Source organism: Schistocerca gregaria, chromosome 8 (genome assembly GCF_023897955.1).
Source record: "Schistocerca gregaria isolate iqSchGreg1 chromosome 8, iqSchGreg1.2, whole genome shotgun sequence".
Lineage (NCBI taxonomy): Eukaryota > Metazoa > Arthropoda > Insecta > Orthoptera > Acrididae > Schistocerca > Schistocerca gregaria.
In genome coordinates, this window is record NC_064927.1 from 149,970,004 (window position 1) to 149,997,374 (window position 27,371).

The following is a 27,371-nucleotide window of genomic DNA, read 5'->3' on the forward strand; positions in this document are numbered from 1 at the left end:
TTTTTCCCTGCTTCCACCTCAACGTCTTGGGTTTTCTCCATATTTAACCCCCCCCCCCCCCTTCCCGCGTGCGAGCCGCTCGCTAGGATACAAACGAAAGAGAGATATTCTTCGCAATCACTGTGTGACAACACGTAAAATCAATAGAAGCATACAATATACAGAGAGTATATGGCAATATTTCAGTTACCACAATACCTGTTGCGTCCTTAACATGGTCTAACGTATAAAAATAGGGATTTTTTTTGCACACATTTTATCCTGGAAAGATGTTACATCATAAATTTACAAATGAATAACAGAAAAATTGGAAGGGCTAATACTGAGCTGAAATGCCATAGGGCCTGCATATGATTAATAACTGAAATTCACTAACAGCCTTGCATAAATTTCGTAACTAAAATTCGCCATCAGGTAAGCTGAAAACATTCTGATAAAAAACACGTATTTCTTTTCAAAAATGGAACAACAGATTCGCAAACTTAAGCTTGGTGTACCGCAATGTCGAAGGCTGCTCTGAAAATATGGAAGCACAATTATGATTGAAAAAAAAATTTCGTAGAATTTGTACATGGTACCTTAATTTACAACAGGACAAAAGAGAATAGCATGCATTATACGTACCTTTGATAACGTACGTGGTATTATTTAGCAAATGTAGTTTAGTAAAAGCTGTTGGGAACGATAAGTTATATTAACTAATTGATAAACAGACAGATGAAGGAGAAAAGCGTTGGAAGTAATCTGTGTAATTATGAACTATTGTAGCGTCATCATGCAGCTATTATTTAGCTTCAGCGTAGACACTGAGATGCAATTTGCAACCTGTTAGATGTCTCGGCTTACAGTTAATAGGTGTAAAAGAGTGACACACTTGAAGTATTATTCACCACGACTGATCGGCAGTGCTATTCGAGTCAATTTTTTACTGCAGTCATCGGTCGGGGAGTTAGTTAGGCCAATTAGCATTACAGGAGCGCGGCACTCTGTCACTTATTCGCGCCGCCACGTGCTAATTGGTAAATTGATAGCTCTGTTTTCGCGCAGACAGCATTTATATAAAAGAAAAACAGGCGGTAGAATGTCGGATGTACGGGGTGGTAGGTGGGTTGGTGCTAAGGGGTTTAGCAAAGTAGGAGGGGTCGAGCGGAAGGGACGGAAAGGGACGCGGCGAAGGCACGTTCAGTTAACTGAAGGGCTAGGTCGGGAGCGCGCAGGCGCCCTACGGCTAGGACGGCCAGCGTCCCTTTACAAATCAAGCGCGCGGGAAACCTTTGCATGCGCGGCCGGAAGTGCACTGCTTGACAGGACGGGCAGGGCACCGGGATGGGGTAGAGGTATGTTCGGGAGTATAACGAGAATAGGGAGGCGTGTTTCGTCGTGCAGGCGCTAAAGGGCGTAAGCGCGCAGCGTAGCAGGCGGACGCCAGAGTCATCGCTCCTTACGTGACCAGAGGCCAGCGGAGAGGCGGCCGTGTCAGCTCCGGTCTGCGCAGGGCCCGGCGGGGTGCGAAGCCGGACTGGACGCACGAGAGAGTGCGAAGAGCGCGCGCCGGATTCTGGCCGCTGCTGCCGCCGCCGCCGCTGCCGCCGCCGCCGGGAGTGGGGCAGGAGGAGGACCCGTGTGGCCGGGGGCGGGCGTGCGGGGGGCGGGGGGCGGCGGGCTGTCTGGCGCGTGCCGAGTTACTCTAGGTCTAGGTCTAGGACGGCGCGGCGCGGCAGCGGAGCGGCACTCTCCGGCGGTCACGTGACGCTGACGTCAGCGCCAGGGCGCGGGGTTCGATCTGCCGGGGCGGAGCACCGAGTACCGCTCGCGAACCGCGCGCGCTCGCGCCGAGGGGGGGAGGCTCGGCCCCCCGGACCGGCCGGCACGTGCCGCCGCTACGCACATTTGTTGTTGTGTTTTTTTTTTTCCGTCGGCGCGGCCGAGATTGGGGGTCAGGGCACCGGCTGCCAAACGAAATGTCTATGGTGTCAAACCACACCTTTTCCTTCGAGCTCACTTGCACATCCACACTATCGTTTAGCTCGCAAGCTGTACACCCGCTCTGCGCACAGTGGACGATACAATTAGTCTCGCTCAGCTAACATCACACAGCTGGTACAACGGGTTTGGCCTACGCGCTATCGACTGTGAATTTCCGCTTCAAGACATCTGCCGTGGATTAGCAAAGTTTCATGATCAAACCGTTCACGTTGCGCGAATACGTCTGGTTTACTCAGACTATAATGTTGTTGTTGTTGTCGTCGTCTTCAGTCCTGAGACTGGTTTGATGCGGCTCTCTATGCATACAGTAAAGCTGCATGCCCTCGGTAAAAATTACGGCTGTAGTTTCCCCTTGCTTTCAGCCGTTCGCAGTACCAGCACAGCTAGGCCGTTTTGGTTAGCGTTACAAGGCCAGATCAGTCAATCATCCAGACTGTTGCCCCTGCAAATACTGAAGAGGCTACTGCCCCTCTTCAACGGATCAAAAAAATATGGACCCTCAGGAGACATTGCGCCCATACCGTGCAACACCGCTTCCACCTTGATGGTTGTGTTTATCACCAATCTATCGTCCAGCCCCAACGCAAAATCCCACGTGGTTGGAAAAAAGCGCAGGTGACTCCTCATCTACAATAAGAGTAAAAGAAAGGACCCACAAAGTTATGCATCTTCCCTTCAGTGATTCCCATTTGAGTTCCCGAAGCATATCCTACCTGGTACGGATTCCAAACACTCGAGCAGTAGTCAAGAACAGGTCGCACTAGCGTCCTATTTGCGGTCTCCTTTCCCAATAAACCGAAGTCGACCATTCGCCCCAACCCCTCACAATAGTCACATGTTCGTTCCATTTCATATCGCTTTGCAAACTTATATTGTTCAAATGGCTCTAAGCACTATGGGACTTAACAGCTGAGGTCATCAGTCCCCTAGACTTAGAACTACTTAAACCTAACCTAAGGATATCACACACACCCATGTCCGAGGCAGGATTCGAACCTGCGAAGGCAGCAGCCGCGTGGTCCCGGACTGAAGCGCCTAGAACCGCTCGGCTACCGTGGCCGGCTGCAAACTTGTATCCACGTATTTAAACGACGTGACTGTGTCAAGCAGGACACTATCAATGCTGCATCCGAACATCACAAGTTTGTTTTTCCTACTCATCCGCATTAACTTACATTTTTCTACATTTAGAACTAGCTGCCATTCATCACACCAAACAGAAATTCTGCGTTCTCCTACAGCCACTCAGCTTCGACACCTCCCTGTGCACCACAGGATCACCAGTAAACAACTGCAGATTCCTGCCCATCCTATACCAGATAAGTTATGTATTTAGAAACGAAAAGCGACGTTCTTTTCAAGGAACACTATTGCGGAAATCCAGGGAAACGGCAGAAGGAGTCTTCTGTAGCCAACATACATCTCCCGTAAAGACGACGAAGATAAGATACGAGAAATTTGCGGCTGTACGGAGGCATAAAGTTATTCGCCGGCCGTTGTGATCGAGCGGTTCTAGGCGCTTCAGTCTGGAACCGTGCGGCCGCTACGGTCACAGGTTCGAATCCTGCCTAGGGCATCGATGTGTGTTATGTCCTTAGGTTAGTTAGGTTTAAGTGGTTCTAAGTTCTTAGGGACTGATGACCTCAGATGTTAAGTCCTATAATGCTCAGAGCCATTTGAACCATTTTTTGGACCAGGAAACAATCACTACTCTCCTTCTCTCTGTTTGTGTTGCCTAAGGAAGTACATACATGCCTAACCACGTGTCATACATTACCGTTTGTGGAAATTGCAACACCGAGAAGGAAACGCATGAATTCAATTAATTTAGTACCACAGGTTATGTACATGACAAGTAACAAATGATTACCTTTTCAAATCTGTACATATCCTTTGACCCCTACTATTCATTATGTCGTGTGGCCATCATGCGCTGCATTTAGAGCTGCTATACGCCGTGGAATTGAATCAATAAGGTTATGAATACATTCCTGAGCGATTTCGCTCCACGCTGTTTGTATCCGAGCCCACAAATCCGTGACACCAGTTACTGGAGGACCGTGACGCACCAAGCGCCAACCAACCATATCCCGGACATGTTCGATGGGCGCGACATACTATGTTCGATGGGCGAGTACCTCAGGCTCTCAACCTCCGTTAGGTACCGGTTGCTGTTCAAAGTACCCGCAATACGTACGAGACGAGATCGGTTGTTGTAACCAATGGCGCCCTCAACCATCACACCTGTTGTTTGTCCGCTATGCCGCTCCACAATGCAGCCTTCCACGTTGCGCTTACCACGGTACCGCCGGACACGTTTGCGGCCATCACTGTAGGACACGTTGAAGCGGGACTCATCCGACAAGATTACACGTTGCCACTCAGCACCCCAGTGACGGTGTTCACGTGCCCATTGCAGTCGGAGTAGCTTGTGGTTTCTGGACAATGGAAGCCGACGTAATGGCATGCGTGCAACCAGTCCAGCCTGCAGCAGACGGCGACGAACCGTCGATGCAGACAAGTTCACACATGTGGCAGTGCTCCAGCGACGAGCCATGCGGACGGTCATTCCGTGCTGTGGTCATCGTTCCGTGGCCCAGTTCCCGTTCGTCGCTGCGTACGACCTCTCTCTATACACTGCTTCCACACACGCATCACTGTCGTAGCAGCATGCCATGTGCGAGCCGAAATGTCACGGTATGACAACTTCGTATCTCTGAGACCTCTCATTCTGCCCCGTTCGAACTCGATCACATTCCGATGTGGCTCCCTTTGATGTCGACGAGGTATTCTGGCACTGACTATACTGGCCGGCCGCTGTGGCCGAGCGATTCTAGGCGCTTCAGTCCGGAACCGCGGTGCTGCTACGGTCGCAGGTTCGAATCCTGCCTCGGGCATGGATGTGTGTGATGTCCATAGGTTAGTTAGGTTTAAATAGTTCTGAGTCTGGGGGATTGGTGACCTCAGATGTTAAGTCCCATAGTGCGTAGAGCCATTTGAACCATTTTTGAACAACATGAAGTCAACGATCAAGCATAGTTTTGTTTGTTTTGTCTTCATACTACACTGAGATGACAAAAGTCAATAAGACAGCGGCATGCACATATACTCGTACAGATGGCAGTAGCGTCACGTAGATAACGTATAAAGGGGCAGAGCACTGACGGACCTTTCATTTGTGCTCAAGTAGCTCACGTGGAAAAGTTTCCGATGGGACTGTGGATGCACGACGGGAATTGACAGGCTTTAAACGCGGAATGGTAGTTGGAGATGGACGAATGGCACATTCTAGTTTGGAAATCATTAAGAAATTCAATATTCGGAGATACACACTGTCCAGAGTGCCCCGGCAACACCAGATTTCTGGCATTATCTCTCACCACGGCGATGGCTTTCATTTAAGGATCGAGAGCAGCGGTGTTTGCGTCGAGTTTCAGTGCGAACAGACAAGCAACACGCACAAATCTATGCGGGATGTACGATGAATGTATAAGTTAGGACAGTGCGGCGAAATTGGGCGTTAATCGGCTATGGAAGCTCACGACTAACGTTATACCGCCAGCAGCGCCTCTCCTGGGTTCGTGACCATATCGGCTGGAACCTAGACGACTGGAAAAACGTGACCTGGTCACGTGAGTCCCGTTTTCTAATGGTGGGGTCTGTGGCGCAGACCCCACGAAGCCATAAACCCAAGGTGTTAACAAGGCACAGTGGAGGCTGAAGATGGCTCTTATTGGCGTGGGCTGTGTCCTCTGGTCCAACTGAACCGATCGTTGACCTTGACTATGTTCAGTTACTTGGAGACTGTTTGCAACCATTCATGGACTTCATGTTTCCAAACAACGATGGAATTTTTATGGGTGACAGTACGCCATGTCACTGGGTCGTAATTCTTCGAGACTGGTTCGAAGAACGCTCTGGACAAATTGAGCGAATGATTTAGCTACCCAGATCGCCCGACATGAACCCCATCGAACATTTATGAGACATAACAGAGAGTTCGTGCACAAAATCCTATACTGACAACACTTCCGCAATTTTGGACGGCTGTACAGGCAACCTGGCTCCATATTTCTGCAAGGACCTTCTAACGACTTGTTGAGTCAATGCCATTTCTAGTTGCTGCACTACGCCGGGAATAAGGAGGTGCGACACAATATTAGGAGGCATCCCAAGACATTCGTCTCCTCACTGTACTATACTACCGTGGTTGTAGGGATTAAGTCTAGAGTGAATTGTAAACGTAATTAGTTTTTGAATCGCGTTTAAAAGAGTCTTTTTTCTTTCATTACACTCACGGGAAAGTTGAAATCAATCGTGTTACCGAAAAAGTCGACTAAGGCGGTGTTGTAAGAGAGCGAGAGTGGTTTTGTTGCATGTACTGTTCACATGCGCAGACATGTAAAAATATGTAATTATTATTGCTTTGTGCTGAACAGAACAGTCATCATCATAATCGAAGGCAAAAGTTTCCTGTTATTACTGATAAATGAGAAAGTTGTTTATGAATAACAGAAACATATTTTATTTAAATTCGACGAAGTACTGAAGTGATGCTTGATAGTTTTGTTTTGCAGTTTGTTCACATTTTCTAACGCAGTATGACAAATCTCTATTTTTTATCTTTTTTTTTACTACAACATTCCTCTGCTTCACATTGCAAATCAACAATTTTGGAATAAAACCTGAATCAAACATTGACAATTTCTACTTATCTATAAATACTGTTTATAAAAGTTTTGTAGGTTACACAGCCCTTTGCATATCCTCTTTCATCTCCTAGATGGCTTACCGCTTCCGGTTTTTAGGGTAAACTCGGAAGACACTGACCGCACACGCAAAGAAAGTAATCGTCATGAGGTAACGCCTAATAGGTATGCAACACACCTTACGCACAGGTAATGTGGATATGACATGAACTGACCAAAGGTACTAGATAAGCTACTGTAGTCACAACTCACTTTTGGTAGTCTACGATAGCCTATCGTAGCTTTACAGCTGTACTTTGCCCGAATGTCGGGATGGTTCCTCCAAAAAGACTACAGCCACTTTTGTTTTCGTATCCCCAAAGAAGCAAGTGATCCTTGCTGTCGGCGAGTATAAAGCCTTAACCTCACTGTTTTCCTTCGTTGTTTTGTTAAACTGTGAAGCAAGCTGCGGTCTCTGAAGAAGATTTTGCAGCCGACCCCTCCGCGGTTTTCAGGAAAGCTTCCTTTGTGTCGTGTCGGCTTTACATGTCGCCGAGCTGCGACAAATACCCCGTGGCGGTGAGGATGGGGTGCGGAAGTGGGTCAGCTGCGCTAAGCTCCGTGTTGGAGCTGAATTAGGCTGCAAATCGACCGCTATAATTTGCTCTCCGCTGTCAGAGTCTGTGCGACGTGTCGGCTACATCGGTGTCTGTCTAGACAGACAGGGAGAAGATGAGCGGCCCGTTGGCTACAAGTTGCCTGCCTTGAGACTTGCGTACAGTTGTAGGAGCGTCAGCGTCCGGCGTGAGCTGGAAGACAAAAATGGACCAGAGCAATTTGAACAGAGCCTCTGCTAGTATCAACGACCAATTCTGACGTACGCTATTGCTAAACGAAGTCAAGCACTGATCGAGTTTGAAATTTTCTGTCTAATGCAGGAGAGACAGCATTGTACTCGCAACTATGCAGACTCTCAAATCACGGGAAACCTAAATCTGGATGGCTGGACATGGATCTGAACTATCGTCCTCCTGAATGATAGCCCAGTGACTAGCTATTACTCCCCCTCGCTCGGTCGCCCACTAACGAAAGAGACAAGGTTGCGAAACTTCGGAGAATTTTAAACTGTAGTAACGCAACATTTGTTGTACACTTTACTCGGTATTGAATGCAACTGTGTTTATGGATGATGGTTTTCTGTTTTGATATGAACTGCATCATAGCAGAAAGATGTTCACATTAATATTGTGTCGATAGCAAGGTCGTTAGAGAATGAACACCATCTCAGTTGCACGAGGTTCGGGAAAGGACTCGGCTGTTGCTTCTTTGAGAGAACCATGCCCGCAACTCTTTCAGATGATTCAGTAACGTCTAATTAAGGCTAGCTGGAGAAGATTTGAACCTCGACCCTCCCGAGACGAGAGTTTCTTAGGCAGGGTACATCTTCGGATTATCGATCGCATGATTTACAATCTCGGATCGATCCATGTCGATCGTGAGAATGAGCAGCAGAATTTTTATTTTCAGTTGCAATGAAATTATTGTCCTTGCTTACCCTAGCAATACGAACGCATTTTTCATAACGCGCATTACTAGTGGGGAAAGGGAGCGCTGGGGTGCGGAAGAAGAGGGTTGGGGTATTTTTTGCCCACCCTAAAAAATTTTAAAAAGTGCTTATAGTTATTGACTTACATTAAGAACATACCGCTATTTTTTAAAGAGGCACTGATGTGTCAGTGGGGTCTGGAACACAAAAATCTCTTTTAGCGCACTTTTAGCAACATTTTCAATAATCTGTAATATGAAGGAGGGCTAGTTTATACCCAGCCTAAAAAAATAAAAAAATGCAAATTTCGTTAACCGTTGTTGAATTTAATCACAGTATATTTTTAGAGAGAGTAAGTAAGGTCCTGAACCTGAAAATATTGAAAACGAATCTACTAATGAGACTTAAATTTTTGAGTTTAACTGAAAAAGTTAAAGCATTTATAGGATCTGGTAGAAGAATTCGTTAGAAACAATAAATATTTTTCAAAATTTTAAAGTATAAAGCATCTGATTAGATTGTAATATTTTCAAAAGGTGCTCAAAAAATCCCCTCCCCCCCCCTTTTCCTTGGTACTGCAAGGATTAGTGTATTGCCTTCTTGTTAGATAAGCAACATCGGTGGTTTTCTTTGTTATACACAAATAGTACTGGAACACATTTTCCCACGGCATCATCAATACTACATCGGCATTGGACAGAATTTAGAGTTTGTTACTTTCCATTATGGTGTGTGCTATTGCGTACTGACGCATCACTGATCAACGACTATATGCAATATGTTATTACTTGCTGTGATGGCATTGATGTCTATAGTAATGTCAGGAGAGACGAAACGAGTGTGGAGTCTAATCTTATTAGTAAGTATATCTCTGTATTTCCATCAGTTTCTGTGTAATGCATGCCGTCTTTAATGCAGAGGCATTGTCGTGCTGTTGACGAAAATGTCTATATTTGCCTAGGCTGTTTCAACGAAGATGTGCTGATTTGAGGAATTAATGGTACATCCGTAGAAAATCACACTGACGATAGGCTTTTATCGTGGCGGTTCCAACTTATTGAAACGAACTATTACAGAAATAGTGGACTAACTTTCAAAACCTTAAGCACTGACAAACTACCGACTTGTAGAGAAATTCAAAGACAATTGAATGTGGTCCAGGCAGAGTTAGGGCTGTGGGTTATTGGGTTTGAGCTGTAAATACAAAAATTGTATAAATAATTGTATAAATACAAAAATTGTATCAAACGTTCTTATTGAAATGTTCAATGTCCATTTAACAGTCGAACGCAAAAACGAGTCATATAGGGTCAGATAATCTGAACTCTAAGTACGAGTATACACTCATTGCTGTCACCACTTTGCACTGACGTCCGATATACAAAAACTGGCTTAAATCTAAATCAAGCATTGTGAGATGCCGTGTTAAAGTTCACGTCTGAAAAATATATGCAAGAACTAGACATGTATAATGTTCCTACTCTGCAGGGAGAAAAATTTTGCTTTTGAATCTAAATATACACTGTGCTTTTAATCTTGCGCTGTAGGGTTTGTTTTTACTGCGGCAGCGAGTCAATTGCTGTTTCCGGCTTTACTATCTACCTTCCTGAATGAAACATGCAGACACAGCATAGTTGAATTGCGCTCAATATTTCACGTAGTATGTGTACACGTTAATTTCACTTTCATTGCATTCATCTTTCTCAACGAATGGGGCTGGCTGGAACGGATTTACTTATTACAGTTGTCATGGATGGCACACGTTTCCTTTAAAGACTTTGAATAATTAATAACTTTGCTAGAGTTCGCCGTGGCAGCTACTGTCGTTCTATTTTGAAGGTAAATGATTTTAAAAGGTTTTCAGAAATTCTGGATGATGTTTTCCGTTCTGAGTTTTTCTGTTAGCGATGGCCATTCCAGATATTCCTCGATGAACTTTAATTCCATTGTCTGTGCAGCCAGAAAAATTACGCTGTTGAAGAGATAGATTACACGCTACTGTTAATTTTAGAAAACTTACCTTTCCATTCCGTATTTAGAATAAAGTAACTGAGCTGACTTATTTATCTGCGTATGAAGTGATATTACAGCACGACAGCGTAGATAATGGAACAGTACAAATACTTCTAATCATATTTTCTTTTTCATGCTGTACGTATTTCTGAGCCGCTATGCAATAAAAGAAAGCGGTGACGGGCTGAAGTTTACAGCGAGACTCAAGGATTCTCCTCAAACGCTCTCGAGTTACACCCTCTCAGGAAAACCGATAAAATCCGTTTGCAGAGCATCATTCAGTGGGAGCGCCGTTTCCGTAAGCAAATAGAGTAACGACCGCCGACAGGCTCTGGAAATAGATTAAAAATCGGGGATGCAGCTGCAACTGTCGTATCCCTTGGCTTTACATCGAACCTCGCATGAACACTGTAGAGTCGTGTGCTAATGAATCAGTCTTCAAAGTAACCTTATTTTAAGGGACGTCCTGTAATTTTTTCCCAAGAGAGCCTGGTTCACACTCTTGTCAGCTTCGTACAGATACAGCTATTCTGCGATCTTCGTTACGTCAGTCGAATTCTTGAATGATTATTTTATCAAGGACCGAAATGCTTAAAAAATGGCTCTGAGCACTATGTTACTTAACATCTGAGGTCATCAGTCCCTTAGAACTTAGAGCTGCTTAAACCTAACTAACCTAAGGACACACATCCATGCCAGAGACAGGATTCGAACCTGTGACCGTAGCGGTCACGCGGTTCCAGACTGAAGCGCCTAGAACCGCACGGCCATACAGGCCGGCCGAAATGCTTAGCTATCTCATTGACATAATATTCTGGTGTAACTCTTCACAAAGGTAGAAATTATTCATTGTACAAGAATTATACTTGGGGTTCACACACGTGCACCTTGCAGACATCTCTTTATGCAGCTGGAAAAATTAAACACAGTGCCACAGTGCATTTATTCGCTTACGAAACTGGTAAGAAACAGTCCATCTGAGTTTAAGATATTCATATGCACAACACTAAAAGAAAAAAACGTTCCTCATTACCCATTAATGGATCTAACATCGACACAGAAAGGCGAGAAATAAGTGGCTATAAAAATATTTGACAACCTGTCGATGGAAATAAAATGTGAGTGACGGCAGAAGTATTTTGAAATTCAAATGAAAGATGTTTCTATTTAAAAACTGTCTGTGTACTACAGAAGCATTCTTGATTGACAGAAGTAATAACTATTTTCACAGAAAAAGCCTCTAAATGGCTAGCACGTAGCAACAAGGCATCCCTTCTAAGATTCGTCAGGAGCATTTACAACGGTGTTTGGACAAATATTTGCAATTACATTTTTGCAATGTGTAACTGACGTCAGTAAATAATGCTCAACGCTCATCACGTCTTTCACGCTGGCACACTGTCGACGGAAAGCGCCAGTTTGTTTCCCATTATAAACAAAACGACTTTTAAAGCGGAATTTTACGTGCCCATTCGATAGAGCGGTCCCAAATTAGTCTGGTGCTGCGATATTCGATTTATCGGTATGTATTAACAGAGAAAGTAAAACACGAAGAACAGACAGTACTCCAGCAGCGGCTGAGTAGCGGTGCTACATGGCGGTAGCATTCAAGGCGCCGCTACATTGCTGCTGGAGTACTGTTTCACTTTCGTGTTTTAATGCAAAGTGCCAGTCTGCGATTTAAAGTTTCGTCTTCACCAATGTGACCAAAATGGATGGTTACGTATATACCTAATCAGCTTGCTGGACATGGAAGTCATTAGTTGCATCTATGTTTGTGAAGTACATTTTGTTTCTGTACATACGCCTTCTTGAGAAACAGGGGCATGGAATTAGATGTGTAGACAAGAAAAGCGGATTGTACTATTCACTGCCAAAGAAATGTTTAACGGAATGCTGAGAGGTGGAACGTATTTAGGATGGGGACTGTCAGTCGTTCAGCAGGACCGTGGCTCGAGTACCGGTCCAGCCATTCAGTGTAGGTGTCTTGTGGTTTCAGTAACTCAGTCGTGGAGAAATATCAGTTTAATCCGCCGAAGTCTCCTCTGGTTTCATCCTCCATAGCTGAACATGTCACTGACGATCACGTTGTCGACAGGTGTTAATGACGACTGCAATTCTCGTGACTAGGGTTCTCTGCCCAGCCTTTTGCACCTGATACTGGCAGTGTGGCGTCGTGACCATTGTCTCAGGGTCGGTTCTGTTTGGAAGCTGCGGAGCGGTATCCCATTGGCAGAAGCAGCAAAAAACGCAGATAAGAAGTCTGCCATCGGTTTAGACGCCTGCAGGAAGTGTGACGATCGCGGCCCAGACAAAACGTCGCCGCGCCGCTCTGTTGGTGAGAGCCCGGCCTGCTGCTGGCCAGTTCTGCGACTCCCACGAACGACCGCAAATCGGAGGTGATTTCGGAGGCTAGAGCGCCGCTGGCCGTGAATTTTAGTTCAGCTTTCCGCCACACGTCGGTGGTGATGCAGCGCCCCCTGCGGAACGCTGAGGGGAGCGTACAATCTATGGCGGAGGGGCAGTGCACTGTCTGTAGTCCCGCCGTCACACAGGTGGCCATCGATATGGGAGGAAAATGATGAGAAGTGAGGGAATTTCGATTATGGCGGCAGCAGCGGAAACGCGCTGCAAGTTGTTTTGTTCTGACCTCCTGCCAGAAAGGGCACCAACTGCGCTATTACCTGTCCGGCATATTCTGTCGGACATAGTACGCAGTACACCGACCGGGAGCAAGGTCGTAAACGCACTTCAGAAAGCAGGCGCTTGACCTGAAGGTAAATGACTATAAAACCTGTGACAAAAGAAGCTGTGATGTCCAGTTTTTTTTTTTTTATCAGAAAAGGGAGGAGAGCTGGTTGAATGCAGTTTCTGCTAACCCAACCTTCCATGAATGTTCTGTGCGAAATCCAGGATAAGTCTGCTATGATACTGGCTTGAAGTCCAGCCAGGAAGCTGTTCTAAAATAATCACACTTGAAGAAGACAATTGTGTCAGTCGTATAAATGGGTAGCGAAATCGAATTGTTAACGCGGATGGCAACCACTAATTCGTGCATCTGTAGACGACGCTTTCAGGCCCAAATTGAGGGTAAGAACCTACGCTCAGGATCGTCATCCACAACTAATTTCGTTAATACGAGGAAAAAAAGCGGAGCGCCACGCAGAAATTATTCAAATTGGACGGAATTCGGTGGATGTGATCTGCATGTGCAGGCAAACAAATGATTACACTTTCAGAAAAATTTAATAATTTATTCAAGAGAAAGAGCTTCACATACTGAGCAAGTCGCTATCGCGTTGGTCCACCTTTGCACCTCTGAAAACAGCAATTTGGCTTGGCATTGACTGATAGAGTCGTGGATGTCCTCTTAAGGGACATCGTGCCAAATTCTGTCCAACTGCTAAGTTAAATCATCAGTACCCCGAGATGGTTTGAGGGCCCTGCCAATAATGCTCGGGTAACCTTGCTGGCCGAGGTAGGATTTGGCAAGCACGAAGACGAGCAGTAGAAACTTTCGCCGTATGCGGGAGGGCATTATCTTGTTGAAATGTACATCCACTATTGCTTGCCATGAAGGGCAACAAAACAGGGCGTAGAATATTGTAAACGTACCGCTGTGCTGGAAGGGTCTGCTGATAACATCCAAAGGGGCTACACTATATCATTGCTGCTGGTTGTCAGGCCATAAGGTGAACGACACTCAAGCTGCTATCCCACCACGGTTTTTTTTTTTTTTTTTTTGGGGGGGGGGGGGGCGTGACGTCAGACACGTTTCACTGGTCATCTGAGGCTCAGTTCGAAGCGGGACTCATCACTGAAGGCAATTTTACTCCAGTCAATGAAATTCCATACAGAAGAAGTGTTGGAGGTGCCCTGAACATTGGTGGGATGCCAACTTGATTATCGCTCGCCATACGGTCCGACAGTCGGGAATGATGATCACGACTGCCATTTTTATTTTCATAGCAGGACCTCTTTGGCTATCATCCACGGTACCCTCACAGTAAAGCGATACGTCGACGATATTGTAGGCACCGTTTTATTGGCCTTCATGGCTAGCCAACCTGGGCTTACATTTCAGCAATATAACAACCGCCCGCGCACCGCTCGATTTCCTATTGAATGTCTTCGTGTCTGCCAAACCCTATCTTGTCCAACAAGGTCGCCGGGTCTCTCCCCTTCTGAGAAAGTTTGGAGCATTATTGTCGGGGCCCTCCAACCATTTCGCGATTTTGAAGATCTAATGCGCCAATTTGACAGAATTTGGCAAGATATTTCTCAGGAGGACGTCCAACAACTCTACCAATCAATGCCAAGTCGAAAACTGCTTGACGAAAGGCCCCAGGTGGACCATTGCGTTACTGAACTGCTTAATTTGTGAATCTCTTCCTCTTGAATAAATCACCTATTTTTTCCGAATCTAAAAATTCCCCTCCCACTCGGATAATTCTTGGAGCGTCATTTTCTTGTTTTAGAGCGTTTGTTGGGCTAAAATTTTTATTCTCGCTTATTTATTCGCCGTGGCGTTCAGTAAATTCCCACTTTCATTCAAGTTGTAGGCCGATTCGGCTGGGAGTCGTCGATCTCTAAACCACATCAGTTGAGCCTAATCTTCTCCCATTTGAGTAACACAAACGCAAGGTAATTTAGCCAAATGTGGGCCTTACACGGTAATGTCAACAGCCCACGTGCATAACGCTGTATAAAAATCGGTTCATGTCATTTGAGCAGATATCAGATCCTGTCACGACTGCACAAAATGCCCTACACAGATGTCCTCCTCTGATTAATGTCTCTATTTGAATTCGTACGACAGTGTCTGCAGTGTCAATCTAGCGCCAGCGTCCCTCACGGACGTAACTTCAATAGATCGTTTACAGCGATTCGACGTCTGGTTTTACCTATTGATGGATATCTGGACACTTCACCCCGCGTAATGTGTAGCCCTGCGGCAGTTTATAATGTTAGAGCAATTTTGACCTCATGCTACCTGCAGTCATTTCATAAATAAATCGCTTTTATAGTATCCTACTAACACTACAACACAACGTTTTAATTAGACGTTGTTCAGAGGACAAAGTCTCATCGACATTAAGGTCATTAGAAACAGTGCACGAAGGATGAGCAACGTGAAGGGACTATGCCGGCAGTCATCCCGTGTGTCTTGCGGCACATCATTCCGATAGTAGGGCTAGGTGGGCTCACACTGCCACAAAAGTTCTTTGTAAATTTGACTCGATATTGTGATTACTCGAATAATAACATCGCATTTCTTCTCAGTTCGTGAAGTTCCGTTTCGTTTCCGTCTCTGGGTGCGTCACTTCTGTCAGGCAACGATCTTTTAATGTTTTGATTGTACGTTAGGTAACTGTTATTGCCTTGTTGAGACTTTAGAGTGGGGCGGTTTAATTTATGCTTTTACACACAGATCCGTATCTACATATTTCATAAACCACTGTACCGCGTTCGTCCGAGAGCATATTATACCAACCACGACGACTCAAATTTTAACAAATATTAGCCACTCTACGTTTTACTGCATTCGAGTATGATGCGAGAAAAATATGATGATCTGCACGCCTCTGTACCTGATGGAATCTCTCTGATCTGATTTCAGCATTGCTACGCACTCAGCATTCCTGAGCACTATGGGACTCAACTTCTCAGGTCATTAGTCCCCTAGAACTTAGAACAAGTTAAACGTAACTAACGTAAGGACATTACACACATCCATGCCCGAGGCAGCATTCGAACCTGCGACCGTAGCGGTCTCGCGGTACAGACTGCAGCGCCTAGAACCGCACGGCCGCTTCGGCCGGCACTATTTAGTCGATGGAGGTAGTAGGGGGGGGGGGGGGGGGAGAAATACTGATAGCAAGTATCAGTAAAATACGGACCTCGTCTGGTGCATACACATCAACTTCTTACGTTAGTATTATGTATCATATTGCACTACTAACTGTAAGTTAATACTTATAGTAAATGCATAGTAAATCGTGTTGTTTAGTTAAGCCTCCTGTGAGGTGGATATTCCAGAGCTGTACCAGCATTTTTCAGCAGATTTCACCGTATTCAGTTCTTTCTACTATAGTGCGAAAATAGATTTAATCATATGTTAGGTGACAGTATCAATGAATGAAGTGTAGGTTCGTTATAGAATTGTGTTTTAGAGAGTATGTCCTTCTGGGAACCATTTTACTGGTGGCCATACGAGTAAGGCGATTTTTACGTTTTAGTATAAGTGCCTCTAGTTTTTGAATCATCCACGTACTGCACGGGATCAAAGGGGGTGTGCGCCACGCGATCAGCCAAGTGGAGCGTCCATGCGACCACAATTACAGGTCACCGTTAAGTTACGTCAGCGCCATGCGGGTCAGCCGGATTCACATACAGAAAACGCCTTTGTACAAAATAGTAGAGGAACTGTTCAACGGTATTTACCTTTCTTCTAGGCAATCGTCGTTGGCACGGATGTGCCTTGCTTTCTTAAGGGAACAAGATCTCTTCGTTTTCCTCTTCCCCGCGTCTTCCTCCCCCCCGCTAATCATCAGGTTCTCGTCTTCCATCTTCCACAGTACACGCAGGAGAAGGAAGAAGGCGAAACGCGTGACCTACACACAAGTCCGGCACGTGGCACGAACTCTTGAAATTATTTCAGGTCGTTGGCAGCGGCGCCTGTCTCTTAGTAGTTTCTCGTCTCGCTGCACCGGGAATCTGAAACTTGATGGCCGAGACGGGTTCGTTGGCAGCTGTTTTCTGCGAAAGCCAATGCTCTGTAGCTTTCAAGAAATATTTATTCCCTGGCTCTGTTTTGCCGGAGAAGCATATTAAAAACTCGGCAATTCTTATTAAGAAGAGCCTTTTATTTGATTATTTTTCGGTGTAAATAAGAGAACGCGAGCAATTAAATTAACTCTCAAAATGTCGTTGGAGAGGCGTTTGTGCATTTCGAGCGGAATAATACAAGCTCTAATAAAGAAATTTAAAACGTGTTCTGTTTAGAAGGAGATTTCTCGGACGAGAGATATATGCATTACGTTTTCCGCGTTCCATGCCAGCAATGCGCAAAACGCATTGCGGACATCTAAAGTTTCCACTGTCTCCATATCTTAAGAGTAAATGTAGCGCGGTGCGGTTTCCGTTTTTAAATGTATACGGGTTGAGTGAAACTAATCTGTTTCCCCTTAAACATCAGTTAAAGAGGTCATCATTTTATTTTAACCGAGATTTTAAAAGTTGCTGTCATAGCTCTATTAACTATGATGGTATAGGCACGACCTTTTGTTCGCAAATTACGCTACTGTAATTTTTATTAATACCGCAGCAGTTCCATCTCTGGAATGCAACAGTTAATTCCGGTGAATGTTAATATGAATATCAAAGAATCTATCTGCTGTGTCTAAATCACATTTAACTCCATGTGGGATAAAACCAAAGATACTCTTTACGCTGACATATTGGAGTGACGATGTCATATAAAATGATGGCATCGACTTTAAATAGTTACACCGAAGAAAATCGGAACTGCTGCGTATTTGGATTACCTGCGTTAGGCTATACAGGCCGCTCTAGGAGGTGAGTAACGTAGTTAAACCTACAAACAGTTCTATCGTTAGCAGAATGTTTCGTATGGTTTCATAATTGATCAGGAGAGCATATCATAAAGCCTTTTTCTTATTTATTTAAAGAAAATATTAAACTCTACGCTACCGTGGTCGAATGAAGACACAAGTCTCCATCTTCAAAACAGATTTATGCGTTTTACTAAATAACTTATACAGAATTATTGGGAACAATGTGAAAACTATCATAAGAGAAGCAGCATTGTTATAGGAAGGAGAAATGCCCAGACTAAATTCAGAACAAAATTTGTTTCAAGTATTGACACAATGTTAACTTAATACTGATATGATATGCTTTTGAGTCTAGGTAGGTAGGTTGAGCGAAGTGAAACAATAATCGCATGACCACAGGCGACACGTGGCATGATGGTTATCTGTGGGCGTGTTGACATTGCATCGAAGGTCTGTTTATGGCGACGGTTCACAATCGATATACTGTACAGTGATACAATGGAGATGAACAACGTAAAATAATACTTAAGAATCTCAAAGTTAAAAACATAGTAGCCTATGTTTATCATCAAAATATTCCACTTAGTGCTACAATAGGCAACTAATATACAGATTTTATGACTTCGAGAGCTACTGTTCTCGACATATTACTACCAAGTATGGGCTGCAAAAGTAAGTGTAGCTAGTAAACTGCTGTTGGTGTTCTTACTTCCAGGTGTACATAAACGTCCATGATTTATAATCCGTCATTACTTGTGGTAATGCTAAACCACACAGTGTACGAATTCGCTGCTTTTGCAGAATCCCCGCAAAATGTACGTCTTGGGTTCAGTCCCCCGTCATTTCCACGATTATACCCCTCACTACGTATTTCGCCTGTGGTAATATTTATCAGTATGAAAGATACCCAATTTTTTCCACAGCTGTTCAGAGTTCAGGTTGAACTGTTGGTCCCTCTTTGACTGACGGGCTAAGGGTCAACTACATCTGTATCTACATTCATACTGCACAAGTCACTGTAAGGTGCGTTGTAGAGAGTGTGTTGTACCACTACTGGTCATTTCGGTTCCTGTTACACTCACAAATAGAGCGAGTGGAAAACGACTGCCTATATGCCTCGGTACGAACCGTAATTTTTCTTATTTACACGAAATTGTACGTTGACGGCAGTGGGATCGTTCTGCAGTCAGCTTCAAATTCCTTTTCTGTAAATATTCTCAGTACCGTTCCTCGAGAAGAGTGTCACCTTTCCTCCTAGGATTTCTATTTGAGTTCATGAAGCATCTCCATGATACTTGCGTATTTATCGAGTCTGCTGGTAAAAAATGTAGCAGCCAGCCTCTGAACTCCTTCACTGTCTTCCTTTAATCCAACATGGCGGTGATCTCAACCACTCTAGAAGTACTCAAGAGTGGGTCGCACTAGTGTTCTTCATGTGGTCTCCTTTCCAGATGAACCACACGTTCCGAAAGCTCTGCCAATAAGCCAAAGTTACTCATTCGCCCTTCCCACTACAGTCCTTACACGCTCGTTCCATTTCGCATCACTTTGCAACGTTACGTCTAGATATTTAAGCAACGTGACTGTGTCAGGCTGGGCTCCGCTGATACTGTTTTCGAATATTACGGGATTGATTATTCTACTCGTGTGCATAAACTTACATTATTTAACAGCTATAGCTACCTCCCATTCATCACACCAAATAGAAATTTTGTAATGGTCATCTTGTGTCCACCTACAGTCACTCAACGACTACATTTTCCCGTACACCACAGCATCATGACCAAACAACTGCAGACTGCTGCTCACCTCTTCTGTCAGATCATTTATATAGGTAGAGAATACTTCCATGGGGCACTCCTGGCGATCTCCTCGTCTCTGACAAACAGTGGCCGTCGAGGACAACGTACTGAGTCCTATTACTTAAGAAATCTTCAAGCCATTCGTATATTTGGGAACCTGTTTTGTATGCCCGTATCTTCGTTAACAGTCTGACCAAAGTTCTGAATAATCAAAGTCGTATTTCCTCCGATAAGACCGTACTTAGTACTTAAATGTGTTGTTCAAGAAAAGTCCATGATGGGTGCAGATTTTGAGGGCTTGACATACCTTCATGATGGCAGCTGTGTGTCTGTCGTCGTTGGGTTTACCACACGGTGGCACTCACCTGCCTCCGCTGTAGGTGAGACTAAGAGAGTAGCTAGAGACATGTTGAGCTGGTACTCACATCGCTGAGCGCCTGGCTGGGTCGCAGCACCAGGTTGCGGGGCAGCGACTCCTGCGCGCGGTTGGGGCAGCCCGGCTCCGTGGCGACGTCGGGGACGATGTACACCACGTGCTTCTCGAACTCATCCTCTCGAAGGGTGCTCGGGTCGAAAGCGGGGTCGGCGCCAACGACGGCCGACACGGGGACGCTACTGCCGCCCCCGCCGCCTCCGCCTCCGGCGCCGGCGCCACTCCCGCCCCCGCCTCCGCCACCGTCGCGCTCCTCCTGTACCACAAACAAGATGTCTGTCAGAGGTGGGAGACAACTTTTGTTTACTTCTCGCTGCTGATGACGGTGATAGCGCTGTGGAGGTTTCCGGCAAGGGCCCTCGAGGTACTGGAACCTGATTACACCTCCATCTAGGCATCTAGAATCCCTGTGTAATGCGGAAATTGACCACTAGATATCACGAAAGGCGCACCTGCCAGCATAAAAGAAGATGGCGAGTGTTTTTGTCAGTAGAGAATCAGTAACAGCAATATGAATCGGAGCTTCCAACGTGGTCTAACCACTGGACGTGAACTGAATAACAGGCGCGTCAGCTACATTTCAACCAGTCTAAAGCTGCCCGAGGCGACGGTTGTTGAATGTGATTGTGACAAAGAAAAGCGAAGTAACGATTACAGTTAAGTCAAATACAGGTAGGAGCAGGTACTTCAGGACAGGGAGGGTCGAGATTTGCCGAAAGTGGGTGTAAAAAAATTGCATGAAATCAGCGAAAAGAACCAGTCGTGAGTTCTAAAGTGCTAGTAGCAGTCTAGATAACACAATCGCTCTGCGCAGGTAGTTGAAAGTAATGGGGTACAATGGTGTAGCAGCTCTTCATAAGCCACTCATTTCTGTAAATGGTTCAAATGGCTCTGAGCACTATGAGACTTAACATCTGAGGTCATCAGTCACCTAGAACTTACAACTACTTAAACCTAAACAACCTAAGGACATCACGCACATCCATGCCCGAGGCAGGATTCGAACCTGCGACCGAAGCGGTCGCACGGTTCCAGACTGAAGCGCCTAGAACTGGTCGTCCACAGGGGGCGGCCCACACATTTCTGCAGTCAGTACTAAGCAAGACATGATGTGGTGTAAAGAGCAACGGCACTGGGTAGTGGATGATTAGAAACGAGTGATTTGGAGCGACGAATCATGCTGTACCTTGTGGAAATCCGATGGAAGGGATCGGTTTCATTATCCGCCGTCTTGTGTAGTGCGAAGAGCGAAGCACGAAGGAGGTTTCGTTATGGTATGGAAGCCTGTCTTGTAGTTAGGGTGTGGTATCACCTTACTGAGCATAAGAAAACGGTAAATCAGGAAGAATATGAACATATTTTACAGCATAATGTGGTGCGTACAGTAGAGGTACAGTTCGGAAACGATGATCGTTTATATCAGCATGACAGTGCACCCTATCATAAAACAGCACATGTGTAGCAATGGTTTGTGAGTAATAACATTCTTGAAATGGATTGGGCTGCCCAAAGCCCATAGCTAAATCCAATGGAACACCTATGGGATGAGTTAGTTTCACACCAGACCCAGGATCAACATCACTACCTTCTCCGCTTTCGAGACATGTGGAATAATGGGCTGTAATTGCTCGCCCGCCGCAGTGGTCTAGCGGTTCTAGGCGTTCAGTCCGGAACCACGCGACTGCTACGGTCGCAGGTTCGAATCCTGCCTCGGGCATGGATGTGTGTGATGTCCTTAGGTTAGTTAGGTTTAAGTAATTCTAAGTTCTAGGGGACTGATGACCACAGCAGTTGAGTCCCATAGTGCTCAGAGCCATTTGAACCATTTGTAATTCCTCCACAGACTTTCAGACATCTCATTAAAAGTGGCCATCACAAAGGCGAGATGTAGACAAATCCTATTTATTGTTCACTAATAAGTGGCCAACTCCCTTTGATCAGATAGTCTATTGGTATGTGATATCGAGAATAAACGAGGCAAGCCTGGATGAATACTAGCGCTGCGTTACTAAGAAACAAAACTGAATACGGAACCATCAGAAAGGTAATGAAAATTTCGCAAGCTATTGATGTAATAACTGTATCATGCTAAACTGTCAAATTAGAAAGTAATATACCACAAAAGAAAGGAACACAGCTGCAACCGCAAGAAGTCTTTACATAAAAATGTGAGTAATTATGCTATAAAGTGATCGTGAATGTGCTTTTTTGCGAATTTTCACATGGCTCAATATAGCTAATTCTTTCTTGTAGGAAAAGAAAGGGTAGCTACTGCTATTTTTTTTTGGTTCGCAATGCACATTATGATATGGCCGGGGCTGGTTTAATAAATTACGCTATGACGGACGAAATGTCATTTTTATTTCACTGTTTACATATTTCCTTGTACGTCCTAATTGCCCTAAATGCAAGAATCCATTACGTCGCTCTGTGACATCACCATCATCTAAATATTTTCTTTTCTGTGTGAGAGTTATGTAATGTTTCAGCATCACTGTAACTGATTATCAGGTCTACTTTCAAACTTGGTATATTATGTTTTCTTACTATCTTTCTTCTGGAGGCAAGCACAATAATGTTATCTGCAAAACAAAGATGTCTCAGCTATATTACGTTTTCGTTCTTCGTTTTCCCAGTTTAAAGATATGAAACTACCTCCAGAGTTACTAAAAATAGTGTTGGCGGTACAGAATCAACTTACGTGACTCTTGATCTTCTATACAAATGAAATCGAGTGAAGTTCTAACACTGATGTATACAATGAGCTGAAAAAAGTCACGGGATACCGATATGCACATATACAGATGTCGGTAGTGTCGCATACACAAGGTATAAAAGACCAGTGCATTGGCGCACCTGTCATTTTCACTCGGGCGAATCGTGTGGAAAAGGTTTCCGGCGTGATTATGGCCTCAGGATTTCGGAAATAATTAGGGAATTCAATATTCCGAGATCCATAGTGTCCAGAGAGCACCGAGAATACCAAATTTCAAGCATTACCACTCACCACGGACAACGCAGTGTCCGACGGCATTCGCTTAACGACCGAGAGCAGCGGAGTCTGCGAAGAGCGATCAGTGCTAACAGACAAGCAACACTGAGTGAAACAACCACACAAATCAATGTGGGACGTACGACGAACGTATCCGTCAGGATAGTGCAGTGAAACATTGCGTTAATGGAAAATGGCAGCAGGCGACCGACGGGAATGTCTTTGCTAATAGCACGACATCATCTGCAGCACGTCGGTTGGACTTTAGGTGACTGCAAACCATGGCCTGGTAAGATGATTCCTGTTTTCAGCTGTTAAGAACTGTTGCGCAGAACCCACGAAGCCATGAACCCAAGTTGTCAACAAGGCATTGTGCAAACTATTGGAGGCTACATAATGGTGTGAGCTGTGTTTTAATGGAATGTTCTGCGTCTTCTGATGAAGCTGAACCTATCATTCACTGTAAATGGTTATGTTCGGCTGCCGGGAGACAATTTACAGCTGTTCACGGACTTCATGTTGCCAAACAACTAAGTCATGTCACCGTGCCATAACTGTTCGTGACTGGTTTGAAGAACATTCCGGAAAATTCCTGCTAATGATTTGGCCACCCAGATCGCCCGACATGATTCCTATTGGACATTTATGGGACATGATGATGAAGTCTGTCTGGTCGTGCACAAGATCCTACACCGGTGACAGTTTCGCAATTATGGACGGCTATGGAGGCAGCATGGCTCAATATTCCTACAAGGGACTTCCATACAACTTGTTGACTCCATGCCACGTCCAGATGCTGTACTACCCCGGATGAAATGAGGTCCTTCACGATATCGCACAACTTTTGTCACTTTAGTGTATTTTCTTCAGAATTGTAAGATAGGTTTAATAAATGTATTGTTTAACGAAGGCCATCAGCACGTTTTTTGTTGATATTGAATCAAAAGTTATTTTAGAATCTCCGAATCCCATTCAGAGTAGTCAGTCATTAACCTTGCTTCATTCTTTAATTTTGTCCAGAGAGATCTACATCTACATCCATACTCCGCAAGCCACCTGACGGTGTGTGGCGGAGGGTACCCTGAGTACCTCTATCGGTTCTCCCTTCTATTCCAGTCTCGTGTTGTTCGCGGAAAGAAGGATTTTCGGTATGCTTCTGTGTGGGCTCTAGTCTCTCTAATTTTACCCTCATGGCCTCTTCGCGAGATATGCGTAGGAGGGAGCAATATACTGCTTGACTCTTCGGTGAAGGTATGTTCTCGAAACTTTAACAAAAGCCCGTACCGAGCTACTGAGCGTCTCTCCTGCAGAGTCTCCCACTGGAGTTTATCTATCATCTCCGTAACGCTTTCGCGATTACTAAATGATCCTGTAACGAAGCGCGCTGCTCTCCGTTGGATCTTCTCTACCTCTTCTATCAACCCTATCTGGTACGGATCCCACACTGTTGAGCAGTATTCAAGCAGTGGGCGAACAATCGTACTGTAACCTACTTCCTTTGTTTTCGGATAGCTGAGCTCTAAGCTCTGAGATACAAGCGTTTCCAAAGCTAGTTTATTCTTCTGCTTGCCTAAAATTAAATGCCTGTAGTACCTGGAATGTATTTGGCACACATGTACACGAGTGATTATGCCACTATATATGAAGGATGAAATCTGTCAGAAGTGGCGTAATGAAATCCAAATTTTTTTGAAAGCCTTTTTCGCTTAAGTATATTACGTTTATGGACGTCAGCACAAAGAAACTGATTGAACGGTAAGGAGACTATCTCTCTCTCTCTCTCTCTCTCTCTCTCTCTCTCTCTCTCTCTCTCTCCTCCTCCCCTCCTTCCCCTTCATCTTTCTACGTCTTCTCAGAATCGATTAAAATCACTTCTCACGCAGTCCAGGCGGATAATTAGTTTGTTTACACAAATTATACGTGTGTCAAGAGGCTGAGCATCAGTATTCGCAACCATCACTAAAGCATCAATCAAGCGTGAGCTTAGATCACGCTTGTTGACATTTATTACGGTAACCAAAGGGTATAAATGACTTTTTTTTCGTGACAAGTTGTTGTTATTTAGTCTTTATTACTCAGCTGGTTTTCTTACTGTCAATCCAAGAAAGCGCTCTCGAAAGTCACTGTCCTGCAATACGACACTTTCTATGGTTCTCTTTCACAAGTCAGTGTCTGTCATATGCATCTCTGCGTAGTCTGGAAGTCGACATAATGTTGAGATCATTATAGTGCTGGATTTCTTCCTTTCTACTTTTCACCTACGTGTGCCCACACAAACACAAATAAATGTCTGACAATGGGAAATGGGGCAACTCAGAGGTCATAAAATTGGCAACAAAGAGATATGAAAAATGTAGTTTCTGGATATGGAATGAGGAGACAAAAATGTTCGTCACCAAGTCAGTGAGAGTCCACGCATGGTGGATACAAGAAGGAATTACATACGCAAAAGAACAGAGCACAGACTTTTCAATGAGGTTACAATACATATTGTTGCTCACAATCATTCTGTTTTTTTGCCTTTGATTTACTGTGCATTTTAAATTAGTCAACAGATCATAAAAATGCTAATATTCTGCTGGTTAGAAAACGAATATATCTTTTGAAATATAACCATATCTTCTGGAATATGACTCAACGTCTTCCTCGATAGTCTTCATTCGTCTTTTAGCTATCAGCATACCCTTTTTTTTTTTTTACTTCCCACCTCGGTATCTGTGTTATTCATTGTGAATGGTGCATCTTTTTAGCCGAGCGATCGAAACCACTCACGGCAAGTGGGCCCCATCCTAGCCATACGGAGAGTGCATAAGCGGTTATTGCACTATTCAGCACTGCGAAGCCTCATCATCTTACCAAAGCCAGGGAGGAAATGATAAAACGCTGTGTCGCTCGTTATACGGAGAGATCTGAAATAAAATGGAAAAGTGTACACGTGTACATTGAGCGGGGTTCGAACTACTATCCATTCTGTTAATAGAGGCTGTCTTAACAGTCCTGCCTTATTTTTTAATGTAAACTACAAATTTCTGTTACACCTTACAGTAACTAAACTACTCTAACCACAAACTAGTTCATATAATGTCTAATGAGAAATTGAGGAAGACGGTCTAACACTTTTCCTTCCACTACTGGTTCAGTTGCTAGCTTAGCTAAGCATAAAACGGCACCACCAAAAAAATCGGGAATGTAAGTTCAAATGGCTTTGAGCACTATGGGACTTAACATCTATGGTCATCAGTCCCCTAGAACTTAGAACTACTTAAACCTAACTAACCTAAGGACATCACACAACACCCAGCCATCACGAGGCAGAGAAAATCCCTGACCCCGCCGGGAATCGAACCCGGGAACGGGAATCGAGAACGCTACCGCACGACCACGAGATGCGGGCTAATATGTAAGTACCTTAACGAAATCGTCGAAAGAAGGACTTCGCTTTTCAGCAAACGAAAGACATTTACAAAAGCAAATAAAACACTCTTTGGAAATTTAGTATCACAGTAGAGTCATTCAGCTCAATTGTAGTTATTATTCGCAAACTTATCAACGATAAAAGAAAAGAAAAAAACAAGGGAGAAAAATTTTAGTTAAGAGGTAAGGAACAAGCATTCCAACACCTCGAAATAATTAGTTGTAATTAAGATAAACTTATTAGTATTTTACGGAAACTTCCAAGGAATGAATGTTGGCAAACACACAAAAAATTTTAAGGAATACTTTCAAGAATTAAACCTATAATATTTAGGTACAGACACGAAAATCTTAATGAGATTGGTATAAATAAGCAATGAGTGAAGTATATTGTATAACAAAATATAAACATGGTAATAGAAAGTGAAACCATCTCCAAGAGAAAAAAAGTCAGGGAATGCAAGTAAGAAAAGTAATAGCAACTAAGGGAAATGAAAGAAGTAAAAAAAAGTGAAGGAGAAATGGGATATAATAAAGTTGACTTATCGTCTTACTTGTTACATTTAGTCGTTAGTCTGTCCGAAGCGAAAAAGTAAGTGACTAGTAACTACTTTACGATCAAATTGAGAGTTCCCAGTCCTGTTTCGAGTATTCTACGTTTTGGTTATACTTCGGTGCGTCCGGAAGTGCCAGAAGCGTCCATGCAGTTTTGTCCAGTATTGAAATAAAGATTTTCCCTGTTCGGTGGTACTGCTTTGAGTGTTTAATGGAGGATATCCACTCGTAAAAAACCTAGCATGACGGTACCTGGACTGTTAGTGTTGTTCACTCGTGCCCACAAGCAAACAGTTTCGGCGAGCGATCTCTTGTAAAACAAATATTGTAACCGAACCAGAATAAATGATTAAGGGTTGCAGAGT

The 27,371-nt window shown here is 44.3% G+C and overlaps 1 protein-coding gene across 2 annotated transcripts in view; it reads right to left on the reverse strand.

The window, feature by feature from the left end:
• The window catches only part of LOC126284679 (PR domain zinc finger protein 1), a 262,573-nt gene that overhangs the window by 37,489 nt on the left and 197,713 nt on the right, over positions 1 to 27,371 (reverse strand). For both annotated transcript variants that reach the window (XM_049983800.1, XM_049983799.1), the window contains exon 4: positions 20,038 to 20,301. In XM_049983800.1, coding sequence (XP_049839757.1) covers positions 20,038 to 20,301 — 264 coding nt within the window. The remainder of the gene's footprint in view (positions 1 to 20,037; positions 20,302 to 27,371) is intronic.